A 12,942-nucleotide genomic window follows, 5' to 3' on the forward strand; every position below is an offset into this window, starting at 1 on the left:
TACCCCGGTTCCTTCCAGAAATCTACCTCGATGAAAAAATAGATTGTGGCAACACTGGGTGCTCTATGTTAGTTTCGTCTGTGGTTTTGTGTGAAGTCACTGAAGTGTATTCATGTTTTATTAGCATTAGAGTTATTCAATACACGAAAATGCAGGCTAGTCGACCACATATTTCGAGGGAGCAGAAGAAGTTTCTGTTCAAATATCTTCAAGAAAATCCAGAAATGATGAGTGCCAAATATTTTACCTCATTGGAAATTAAAGATGTTCAAATGAAATGGCGGACTCTGGCGAATATTCTCAACCGTTTATCAGGAAATCGTAGCATTAAAAGCTGGAAACAGTGGAAGAAAGTACGTGTACTTTGAGTAGAACCTACAAGGAACTTGAATATTTTAGAATATATTTCGTGATCCGGTTCATTATTAGAATTAGGCGAATATTGTGATGGGAGTTCAAATGTTCGAATTTTATGGAATTGAAAACTACTTCTAATTCAAACCATCTCTCATGATCTATATTTAAATCTCTCCGTCGTAGCTCGCGGTATATGAATGTTGTTTTTTTTTCAGAGAAAATAGAATAACAGATTTTTTGTTGAACCTATTCACTGTTTACCTGATATGGCAGGTAGGAAAAAAATTACATAATTGATTCATGGATTCATTAAGACTACTGCCTAACGTCAATTGTTAGGTTAGGATGACGCAAGTTATTCTCACCAACTCTTAATGGTTGTATATCTACAAGTTGTCTCAATTTCAGTGAATAAATTAATTTAGTCTGCCTAAATACTTGGAGCGTGATTATGCGATTTAATATTCATGAATCACAATTGTCTAAGTTGTATTTCAAAAAGAACTATCGTCAACATTCAATTCGTACTAATATTGTGATATTGCCAATAAAATGTTTGTGAAGTTATTCTGCAGTAAATTTTCATTCGGGGAAGAATATAATGAACATGGCAATTGCATTGAGGTCATCCAAATATGTGACAATTATTTTGTAATTATTTTTTCTCATACAGTATGCGACCTCGTATTCAATCACAAAATTACCTACTCCCAGCAACTTCTAGGCGTTATACCGACTTTTATTTATTTCCAGACTTGGCAATATATGAAATCCAAAGCCAAGAACAAATATATCAAGGATAGTGGTTCACTAACAGAAGAAGAAGAGAGGATTTTCAGAATTTCAGGTGGTTTCAACGAAAATGGACAGTCTTCAATAGATGAGGAAACCTTGGTTTTAGAACTACATGAAAATAGCATCGATAATAATGACTATGTCAAGGTCAATGAAAGTGATTACAAACAAGGAATGACGCAGAATAAAAAATTATCAGAAAAAATTGAAATATGCGTAGTGGCAGATGATTCTGATAGTGAGGAAGAAGGGGAAAACCATTGTTTGCCACCTTATGAAATCGCTGCGGCAAGAAATGTCGGGGATACTCACGTCGACACGACAGAAGCTGTTCATCATTCTGATGAACAAACAGTGATGACCAAAGAATTTTACCATGAAAGAAAATTGTCTTGCTTGAATAGGATAGCGAAAGCCAAAGAAAGATCATCCTTGGCGAAAATGCGTATTGCAAGAGCACTGGAGGAAATTGCATCATCAAACGGTTCTTTTATTTGCACTGGTCTTGTCAATAATGAAGAATAATTTATTGTATAGTATCAAATAATCTCTGTAAGTATAGGAACATTCGTACGACTTGTAATCAATTAATGACGGATGTCCCACAACTTCAACCTGTGACTGTTTAGTTACTCGTGCGTTATCCTTTATGTTCCATCATTTCGAATTGTACGACTTTTGTAAAAGCTTTTGCAGTTTATTGCTGTTGTTCTCAGCGTATGTTTTATTTTAAGTTAGCTTTCATACTGTCAAATTTGGAAAATAATCATGAAATAATTCAGATTCATTTAAGTAAACATATGAATTGAAAGATGTTCCAACCTCACTTCATTCTAAAACAAAAACACTCAGTATTCACAATTCCACCTTCCAAGTTGATAGACATCGAAATTGACTCGATCACAGGATATAGAAATATAAAACAATCTCCAAGTACGCAAACTTTGCACAGATTGCAGGCTGAGCATTTTACCTTAGTACAGAGACCGGATCAAAGTTGCAATGTCAGCGTATAAATCTTCTCAGCAATGCAGCACATCCCCTTTCTCTTCGATCCTGCTGGGTGGCAGTATAATATAAGTTTTTGGTGTTTTATTGTATTTTTTTTTATCAACATTTTTAGTGTAAGTTTATTCCTGAAGAATTGTTCCCGTTTTGTTACAATAAATGTTCAATTAAGTTTTTAAATGAGTTCTTTCGTTATTTGGATGAATGATGAATGGGTGGAACAGCAAATAAAATCCTCTCGTTAATAAGCCAAGCGAGTACTGAGTTGCGACACGTGGTGGAGGCGTCTCTCTCGTTCTCCGGGGCTTCATTTTCCATAATTAATACCTCTAACTTACCTTTTCACACTCCCCAAACCTAGTACTTCTATATTCCTTAGTCCAGTTACTGAGGTTGAAGTTAAACAAGCAACATTGAAATTAAAAAAACTCTGCTTGCTTGGACATATACAACTTAAACAGTAGAAATACTACACCTTGTCCCCGGCCCATTGACTGTTCTTTTCAACCGTTGCCTCTGTGAAGGACTATTTCCAGACATCTTCAAAACAAGTAAAGTTATTTCCATATTCAAAAAGGGTGATCCAAATATTCCAGATAACTATAGACCCATATCTATCATTACTGTCTTTGGTAAAATTTTTGAGATGCTAATTAATTTCCTTTTTAAAGGCTCATTCAGTATTTAATAAAAATCAATTTGGATTTAGGTCTAACAAATCAACAACCCAAGCTGTGATGGCTATAGTTGACACAATAATAGAGAATATCTGTGATCTAAGTAAGGCTTTTGACAGTGTAAATCCTGTCCTCCTACTCGGTAAATTGGAATATTACGGGATACGTGGCAGAGCTTTAGAGCTAATGAAAACCTACTTGAGTGGGAGAAAACAAGTTGTTTATACATCTGGAAATTCTAGCACATGTAGATCCATATTGCATGGTGTACCACAAGGGTCCATACTGGGACCAACTCTTTTTGTGGTATATATTAATGATATTTTTAATTTCTTACTCCCAAGCTTATGTTTTTGCTAGGCAGATGATGTATCAACGGTAGAAGCAGACTCAGATGATAATATATTTATTTGTATAACAAAATATTACAGATATAATGATAACACAGAATTACAAACAAATACCATTGACACTCAATAAGTGAAACACTTGTTTTGAATAACAAATCAAATTGAAAGTTAAAAATTTAAAAAAGATGTTAACGACTTAATGGACCTATGTTCTAGAATAGATAATGACGCTGAAACTTTATCTCAAACTAAACAAGGATAAGACACAGAAATTTATAATATCATCAAATATACAAATAACAAAGAAGCAACATGTTGATTTAGTGGGGTTTAAAATTGATGACATGTTAAATTGGGAAGCACATGTTGCTGGTCTGTGCAAGAAACTTTCTACACAACTGTTCCTACTGAGACAGCTGAAAATGTGTCTTAGTCAACGTATGGTATTACAGACATACTTTTCTCTTTGTGACAGCCACCTAACATATGGCATACTTTTATGGGGCTTTTCATATGCAAAAAAAGCAGTCCGGATCATAGCCAATGTCGTCCTCTATTTCAAAAACTCAAAATTCTACCCTTGCCATGTATTTTCATACTCTATAACATTTTAGAGATTCACAAAAATAATACTAAGTACCTTACAAATGCCGATACAATAAAATACCAACAGACAATACCAGTCTGAGTTACAACCGTTTCAAGGCTAGAGTTAAGCACTCACTATTAGGCACTGTTTCTACTTCATCGACGAATATTGAACTGTGAGACATTATTATTTTGATATGTTACATGTATTTTTTATTATTTTTTTCCATAATAATTGTTTTAGATGGAATCAGTGTGTATAATAATAACTATTGTTCAATTATTGTTATTTTTGTTTGTCAGTTTGACTTGTCACTTTTGTAGTTAATGTGATGAAATAAACATATTCTATTCTAACGGGCCTGTGAAACTAGTTTTTCAATTCAAAAAGTTGATTTGTTCAAGTATTTTGTGGTAATTACCTAAAAAGTGTATTTTTCTTGGGTTTTACAATAATGAGAGAATTCATTAGCTGTTTCATCCAGTGAAATTACAGTTTTTCCTTCTTTTCAATATATTAAAAAAAAATTGATGGTCAATCATCAGCTTCGAATGTGTTATAAGTTGGTTTTTGTGCTTCAATAATTGAAGCACAAAAGAAAAATTATTGTTCTTTTTTTAATCCATATACAACCCATTTCAGTCAAATTTCCATATGTTTCCCTTCCCAAATTATGCCAAATGCCTATGGAATCGGGGGAATCTCATCTGATTTAATAAAATCATACTTGCAAAACAGAACACAGAGTTGTTGAAAAATACTTCTTTGATTGACGACTTGTTTATTTTGTGGAAATTCATGTTCACTGAGGATAGTGGTGTAATAGCCGAAACTAGTCACAATAAAGAAATAGCATGGAAAATAGACAAAAGTGTTTTTGTAGTGTCTCCTTGTTGAAAAATACCACCTAACTAACGAAAACATACAGTAAGATGAATTAACAATCTTGAGAGGAGTTCCGCAAGGATCAATCTTAGGGCCGTTGCTATATATTCTGCATACCAATGAACTAGCAAATGCTATTGATTTCAACACTATGCAGTTTGCAGATGACACGAGTGTAGTAATCAAGGAACATAGTATTGAAGAATTAGACAGAAGCGTGTTTGAAGCACTGAATACATTGGAAGATTGGTTCACACATAATCACTTAAAGTTGAATACAAACAAAACACAAGTTATAAAGTTTTCCCAACAATCAACTGCATGTGAATACTCAGCCTCAGATGGTAGATCAACAATATCAGTTTGCAAAAGTACAAAGTTCTTGGGAATTGAGATCGATCTTAGATTGGACTGGAAATCTCACCTAACCTCAACAATACAAAATACTGCTATGCTCTAAGAGAAAAAATAGACATAATGTCCCTCTCAGTAAACATACATGTGCTCCAAATGAAATCCTCATTGACTATGATCTATTACATCTACCTTTATAAAAAACGTCCCTGGCTACTATTTCTGCCAACATAACACAAATATTGCTTAATTTTTTTTAATAAAACTGAAAACCTTGATATCCAAATCTGCCTAACGGAAAATGAGATTAAACTTTAAAAATACTAAACATCTTAAACTATGTCATCTTCGACACACAGTATAAATATGAACACTTATCGATTGGTTTATGATGTTGTTTTCGATACAGCGCAACGTAGAATATTTAAAAAATATTTCAGATTTACTAATTTCAATAAATTCTGGGAATGGTTTCATTTTAATATAACCGTTGAATATTTAAACTCTTTCCTTTGAGTTTGAAGTGTAATAATTCATTTGCTATAGATAATGACTGCGAGACTGATATCAAGAGGTATTAAAAGATGATTGTCTTCAAAAATTTTATTAAAAAATGTTTTACATGGCAGTGTTACACTTCATTTATAACTCTTTCTCACAAAAAGTTTTGTTCCCAAATACGATTATTGTTCACTATTTGTTGCATAATCTTAAGCGCCTCCCCTATAACAAAATTAAATTTGTTGAACTATGCTCTGTAAATGCATGTAATCCTTCATGAAAATTTGTAGTTAGAAATGTCCAGAGTACATATAATATTGAAAAAAAAACTTTAGTTCATCTAGTTATGAAACGGAAAAAATCACAAAACTGTGAATATTTTAATGAATCAGGATTCTGACTCAAATTAAAATATACACTTTTAAACATATAAGAATCAAGAATAGTTAAGATATAATAATTAGAGAATAGCAATTGAATAACAATGCAGATAAAAAATATTTTTTCAGTTGCATTTTTCAAATACAATTTTACATACAATTAGTAAAGGAAAAATATGCAGTAATTACATACGAAAAGAAACATAATAATAATGAATACATTTTTGACACACCCTTTGCCAGAAGAAGTACAAACAATTCAATTTCACCACATAGTGTTATTTTTATTGGTAAATTTTCGTTATGTGGACACCCGTCGATTTTGAAAAAATTTTTGACTGTACTTACGTATTTTGATGCGTAGATTACGAATCCGAAAGAAAAAAGTGGCGCTCTCCCTTATTTAAAAAGTTACGGCCCTTCAAAGTTGAGAAAATTGCAACTTTTCAGCCTTCTTTTTCACTAAATAAACTATTTAAAAATACATGCATTTATTCACTAGGTCACCTTTACACCTTATTCGTCCTTCTTTAACACTTTTCACTTCAATAATCAACATTTTTCTTATAAAAATGTTAAAAAATGTACGGAGCTGCTTTTTGGTTACATATCACAGTATTTTACGTTTTTAAGGTTAATGATATGGTTGGTACGACTGATGCAGTCCATATTCCCGAAGTAATTCAAATGTTTTTTACCTTCATTCTTTAGATCGTAAATTGGTTTTTGGTGGTGTATTACGAATTTGAAATAGTAGGCGACGGTAAATACCAACCGCTTTTTTCTGAAATGTCACTAGTACTAACCTAAAAATAGAATAATGTCACCAGGAGAAGCATTCGTTTTTAAATTAAGTTTTTTATAAGAAAAATGTTTATTATTGAAGTGAAAAGTGTTAAAGAAGGAGGAATAAGGTGTAAAGGTGACCTAGTGAATAAATGCTTGTGTTTTTATATAGTTTATTTAGTGAAAAAGAAGGCTGAAAAGTTGCCCTTTTCTGAACTTTGAAGGGCCGTAACTTTTTAAATAAGGGAGAGCGCCGCTTTTTTCTTTCGGATTCGTAATCTACGCATCAAAATGCGTAAGTACAGTCAAAAATTTTTTCAAAATCGCCTGGTGTCCACATAACGAAAATTAACCCAATATTGGTCGTTGGCACTAGCCAGGAATGTAGTTGTTTTCGATAGATATTTCCAATAGCTGTTTATTTTCATTGAAAAGAAAATAAATTGCTATTGCTAATTTCAATTTCCTATGTATATCACATAAGGTGACAATTGAATAGGCAGGTGACAAAAAGTGTAAGAAATCAGTAAAAATAATTGTAAAAAAGAAAATGTTAAATTGGGTGTGTCATAAGGAACCAATGAACTTTGAAATTATGCTCAAGCATAAATAAAAAAAGTATGCTCCAAAGTTGAAAAAGAAAGTTTGTAAGGTATCTGCTATTTATTGTCAAATTCACTTCAATGTATATTATATGTACTCTAACCAATTAGATTAAACTGTCAAATTATTGTTAACTTTATAGTGCAGTGATTTTTGTTGATTTTTTTATTCTCGAATTTATTAGTAACATAACCTAGCTATAAGAATAGAAATATATCATGAAAGAACTTACTGCCGAATTTCTCTCGTTTCATGCAATCGAGACACCACCACACCCCAAGGCACTACGAGGCAGTCACTACTCCATCACCCCTGTTACGGTTTTCCACTGCAGGACATTCAGCAGATCCTACCACAGACACCACAATGACCTAGGGAAACGTGAAGTTGAATTATCATTGCTCAAATGAATGCACTATAGGAATATCGCAGTCACTAGGGCGATATTCAACAAGAAACAAATTCTTACGTTGTTGTTTTAGCAGTTCTTCTGAGTAGGTGGTAAACAGTTCCTGTGTGGCAGACATCATCCAGAGACATAATAATATGTGAATAGAATTGTAATACTCAAAATAATTCAGAATCACCGTCATACCGTTGGGTACCAGGATAATCCAAATCTCAAGCAGCCTACAGAAAATATTCCGCAAATAATTTATGAAAACAACGCTAGTTTCATAAATGCTGACACAACAGAACCACAATAAATGATGATGTTTGAAGTTTCCCAAAAGCACTCGAAGGAGTAATTTCTATAATCCAGGGTCACTAATATCTTGATTACACGATAAACACACAGATATGAATATATTTCAAAGCGTAAAATCAAAATCACTTTAGTGAAGGAAAAATTCCGCTAAACATTCACCTACTCATCAAATTTTTTATGTATGTCATATGTGATGTCAAGTCGTAACTCTTCTTCTCTATACACATTTGAGAGAATCGGCATGGAACAGAATGACAGATACACTTCACGGAAACCATAAAAAGATGTGCAACCGGTGTTATATCTGTTATTGCTCACTTAACAACTAACTTACGTCACAGAAATAATATGATCTCCGTTTTGGTTTTTCTTTCTTTGCACGAGGTTTTCGAGTTGCATACAGACAATATTCAATAAGAAATGACGGTTGTCATTTCTTTAACCTCTTTTTGGTTGGGATAAGTCAAATAATGAAATAATGTAAACCTAGTTTCAAAAACTTCATTTATAAGAGTAAGATCAAAAAAACGATCATTACAAACATCAAAAATATACCCTTTCATAGTGTCGATCCACAAAGAACCCTAGGTACCAATTTTGAATGAAAGTACAGAATAATATCAAACCTCAATGGTAATTTTAAATAAACATGATTTCTAATCGAAAATTCTTTATATCGGACCTCACAAACCGTACCGCTTGTTTATCAAATCTGAGAATGAATCACAAATTTCTTCATCTGATTTTATGAAGCAAAGTTCATTACTTTTGAAATTAACATTTATCATTTGAAATAATTTAATTTCAACCCAGTAAACCACGCGCTTTATTATAAAGCCATACATAAATGAAAATCTAGAAGGTGGTAGAAAAACTGGCCCCATTTCTCTAATCATTAATAATAAATCAGATTTCCTGTAGGCAGGGATGTAGTGAAAAGAAAAACCAGGGGGGGGAGAGAATCCAAATTTTCCCAACTCCACCAGCAAAATTTCCCAATTTTTGAAGAAATGAAAGCCGAGGAATTAGTTACTACTATAATATATTAATTTTCTTACTTAGCTATCCAAAGATTGGCTGAATGCTTATGCCCGTTAGGGTATGCACAAACAAAAATAAATTTTGGTGATTATAAAAATAATAATGGGAATTATTCTACTTTGGACCAAGGTTCCTGGTCTTCCACCATGTATAGGAATATTCAATACAAATGAAAGGAAACAACACTTAAATAATATTGTGCTCATTGTTTTCTACTATTATTTTTTCTGTCTTCACGGCCCGAAATTTCCCAACTTTTCCAAGTCGGAAAAACAGCGAAAAGTTGGGAATTTTGTAAAATTGTCACTTCAAAATTTGTAAACTGTTCAGGACTGTTCTCTTACTTGGGAGAAATTAAACTTTTTTGAAAATTTCAAACAACTCAGAATTCTATTCAAGTTATGCATGTTGGGAAATCCCAACCTTCTCCTGGTTCTTTCCCTTTCCTTATTACCTCTCCTTTTCTTTTCTCTCTTTTTTATTTTTTTTAAATTTTCATTCATTTTTTTATTATTACTTTTTTCTATCTTCATGGCCCAAAATTTCCCAACTTTTTCCCAAGTCGAAAAAGCAGGGGGGCTCCCCCCTTCCCCCCATGGCGACGGCCCTGCCTGTAGGAACTATTTGAACAGAATACATTTTCACCTGAAATGATTTATTTTTCAAATACCTATATAATATCCCTCCGATATCCCTAAACCGACCGCCACTGTTTTATGGTCCAACTAATTTCCCGTAAACAAACAAAGTTATGCTGCCTTCAATGTGAGGATGGAAAAGGCCTCTCTATTGTCGTTTGTTACTCTGAGGTCGAAAAAAACTTGCACCCTTAAAAGAAAGGTTTTTTTTAGTGAATCAAAACTTCATCTACACTAGAATAATGGACATCTACTGAAATTTGTTAATTTCTTTGTCTTATTTTATGCTTATTCCAACTTTGAAAGAAAATATTAAATTGGGAAATTTCTCAATCAACTCAACAAATGTGACTTCTTCTTGACTCACTTAATATGATAATGAACGTTACATTTTTTTTTGAGCGAGCATCATCAACCATCTCAATTGAATCGACTCATTAATCGGTATATGTAGACTATTATATGAAGAAGAAGAAGTATATGTATCTCTATATCAGTGGTCGCCAACCTCTTCAATGTGTTGAGCTACTTTGTTAATTTTGGAATAAACAGCGAGCTACCCACACGGAAGCCACGTAACGCAACGTAAATGAAATAATCCACAGTTAATTTATCATTATATGTATTTATTTTACTATTTAACTGGTAATACATAATACATAGGTACTAATAATAAACTAATAACAAAATAACTAATATTACTAGTACGTACTTGTTCTTAGCTACATTCCTACCTATCAAACGAAGGTGTTTGAAAAATAAACTATGCCAGATAGGACATCATTAAAACGTTTCAGCACCCGTCCTCTACTTAACCATCGGACTTCTGAGTGAAGGAGTAGGTCACCGTATTGACAGTCAACTTCATCGGCCAAGGTTCTGAATAATCTTCTTCGTAACGCTTGAGCTCTAATCTTGTTCACAATTTTTACCACCAGTTTGATAACGTTGTTTAGTTTCAGGAAATTTCCACATAATGCTTGCTGATGGATAATGCAGTGGTAACAGAGAAATTGCGGAAAAGTTTCATCTTTACGACATAACGCCACCAGACCCTTATCACAACCCACCATAGCTGGAGCGCCATCGGTAGTCAAGCCTACAATTTTCAATATTGGAATTTTCTCGGAAGAAATAATATTTTTTAAATGAGAAAGCAACTCATGTCCAGTAGTGTGTCCTTTCAGTGTAATGAACTTCAAAAGATCTTCTTTAATCGTAAAATCACTAAAAACCATCCTGACGAACACGGCCATCTGGGCAGTGTCAACGACATCTGTTGATTCATCCAGTTGAAGTGAAAAATAAACACAGTTATCTAAGTCAGTTCTTAACTGTAAAAAAATATCATTGCTCATTATTTCTACACTTCTCATCACTGTATTAGCAGAAAGTTGCATAGATTTTATAGCTGAAACTACCTCGTCTTTATTTCTAAAGTTGGCAAATAACGAATCAGCAGCTTCTAAAAACGCCTGTTTCATCATTTCTCCGTCTTCATAAGGTTTCTTTTTTTGTGCAATTATCTGGGACACACGGTACGATGTACGATGCTTCAGTTGCAGCCTTATTTTTGTCGACTCTTCTTAAAAATATTGATTGTTGTCCAATTAACTGCTTTTTTAACTGTTTCAGTTTCTCCTTTCTGGCGGCAGAATGTAGTGGGAATGATTTTTCAAAATTAGAATGTACAGTTTTAGGATGTCTCTCAATATTTCATTTTTTAGCAACGAAGACCGAAGTATCACATAACAAACACACATTTTTATCTTTAACTTCTGTAAAAAAGTATTGTTCTTCCCATTCCGAATGAAAGTGGTATGTCTTTACCTTCTTACAACTGCTTGCCATAATATTATTTTTGTTGTTCTCTACTAACCCAACCGCTAGACGTTGGTTACGCGTTCAGTTTTAAACTAAGCGCAATGTCGCCGCGCCGTGCGTATTTATCCCGTTCAAAGCAATCCAGATCGTTCTCGAACACTAACGCGCTGGTCCGGCTGGTCGGTTCTAGCTTGATGGCGTCAGCGGCAGATCGCTCACCGCAACGTTGCCGCTGTTTATGTTCAATATTATGACAATTAGATTTTTTTGTGGAATTTTCGGAAGCTTCTCTGATTCTTGCAGTTTGTATTTTTTAAATTAAAATCGTTGTGAGAGCTACCAGAATTGCCTCCGCGAGCTACCGGTAGCTCGCGATCGACAGGTTGGCGACCACTGCTCTATAAAGTGTGTAATGTATCAAAATATCACCCCGTTTATGAACAATCTAGTAATAAATATGTCACAGCGCAACCCGATCCGCCAGATTCCTAGGCACCTTCGCGTACCGAAGAGACTGTAGGTTGTTGTTGAGATAATAATAATAATAATCTTTATTTTCCATTAGACATATACATATATAGGAATCGTCAAATTTCACACATAAAATCATGAGCACACGCACTATAAATGTACATATATGTGTATATAAATTAAAACATATAAATTAATAATAAAATAAGGATACATAAACAAGATCACCATCGAACACAGAATTTTGTGATTACAATTTGGTAATACATTGTGAGTTAGTTTTTCGAGCAATACATCCCTTGCTGAGTGATAAAGTCGTATCATTTATGGAAATCCAGAAACATTACATAGTGGACAGTGGCCATGCGCATTAGTGACTTTACCTCAATGATAGTCCTAAAAGTGTCAAATTTGTTGTAATTCACAATTGTTGATTTTTTGAAATCTGAAATGTTTCTTCACGGCAACAGTGCAAAAATAAGTTCAAACTTTGGTAATGAGTGGAAAGCTGATTATTTACATTTATTCCGATATTTGGATATTTATATTATCCCATATCCGATTGCATATATTTTCAAAACACGTTTATTTTTTCTTGATCCGTTCACCACTTATTGCTGTTGTATTATGACTATAAGATATGAAGCTATTAATGGAATAAGTGACGCTAAAGTTTGTCTGTTGACGAGTATGCAGCCAGCCAAAGTGAATTTTGGAGCTAGTTTTTCCAAATATTTTTTGAGATAATCAAGTTCTCCGCTAATTGGAGACAATACCATGTTTCTTTGCAATCGAATGCATGCGATGACGATATCCAATCCGCAGCGTTCTATCCTGTCACAGGCCATTATCAAAAACGTCGTCTGTATCTGAAATAGAAAATTCGAAATGAGCAAGTACCATAAACATGGGCTACTTTTCAACAATTTCATACGATTTTCTTTTTGAACACATCATTTTTACTAAATTTAAAT

The 12,942-nt window shown here is 33.5% G+C and overlaps 2 protein-coding genes and 1 long non-coding RNA gene across 4 annotated transcripts in view; 1 reads left to right on the forward strand and 2 right to left on the reverse strand.

The window, feature by feature from the left end:
* Window positions 1-40: 40 nt before the first annotated feature.
* LOC111516956 (uncharacterized) lies at window positions 41-1,929 on the forward strand. Its single transcript, XM_023173037.2, has 2 exons — window positions 41-353; window positions 1,111-1,929. Exons 1-2 carry the CDS (start codon window positions 66-68, stop codon window positions 1,675-1,677), a joined length of 855 nt encoding a protein of 284 aa, XP_023028805.2. The 5' UTR covers window positions 41-65; the 3' UTR covers window positions 1,678-1,929.
* Window positions 1,930-5,603: 3,674 nt separating this feature from the next.
* On the reverse strand, window positions 5,604-8,200 carry LOC141487526 (uncharacterized). Its single transcript, XR_012468423.1, has 3 exons — window positions 7,755-8,200; window positions 7,518-7,656; window positions 5,604-5,738 (listed from the first exon to the last, which is right to left on the reverse strand). It is a non-coding gene; the product is annotated as an uncharacterized lncRNA (long non-coding RNA).
* Window positions 8,201-12,018: 3,818 nt separating this feature from the next.
* The window catches only part of LOC111516700 (cytochrome P450 302a1, mitochondrial), a 187,519-nt gene continuing 186,595 nt past the window's right edge, over window positions 12,019-12,942 (reverse strand). For both annotated transcript variants that reach the window (XM_074186609.1, XM_074186608.1), the window contains exon 11: window positions 12,019-12,837. The gene's annotated coding sequence lies outside the window, so the exon portion shown is untranslated. The remainder of the gene's footprint in view (window positions 12,838-12,942) is intronic.

This window comes from Leptinotarsa decemlineata, unplaced genomic scaffold, assembly GCF_025532065.1.
Source record: "Leptinotarsa decemlineata unplaced genomic scaffold, Ldec_3_MD MMD2_P_RNA_scaffold_4, whole genome shotgun sequence".
In the NCBI taxonomy this organism is placed as follows: domain Eukaryota; kingdom Metazoa; phylum Arthropoda; class Insecta; order Coleoptera; family Chrysomelidae; genus Leptinotarsa; species Leptinotarsa decemlineata.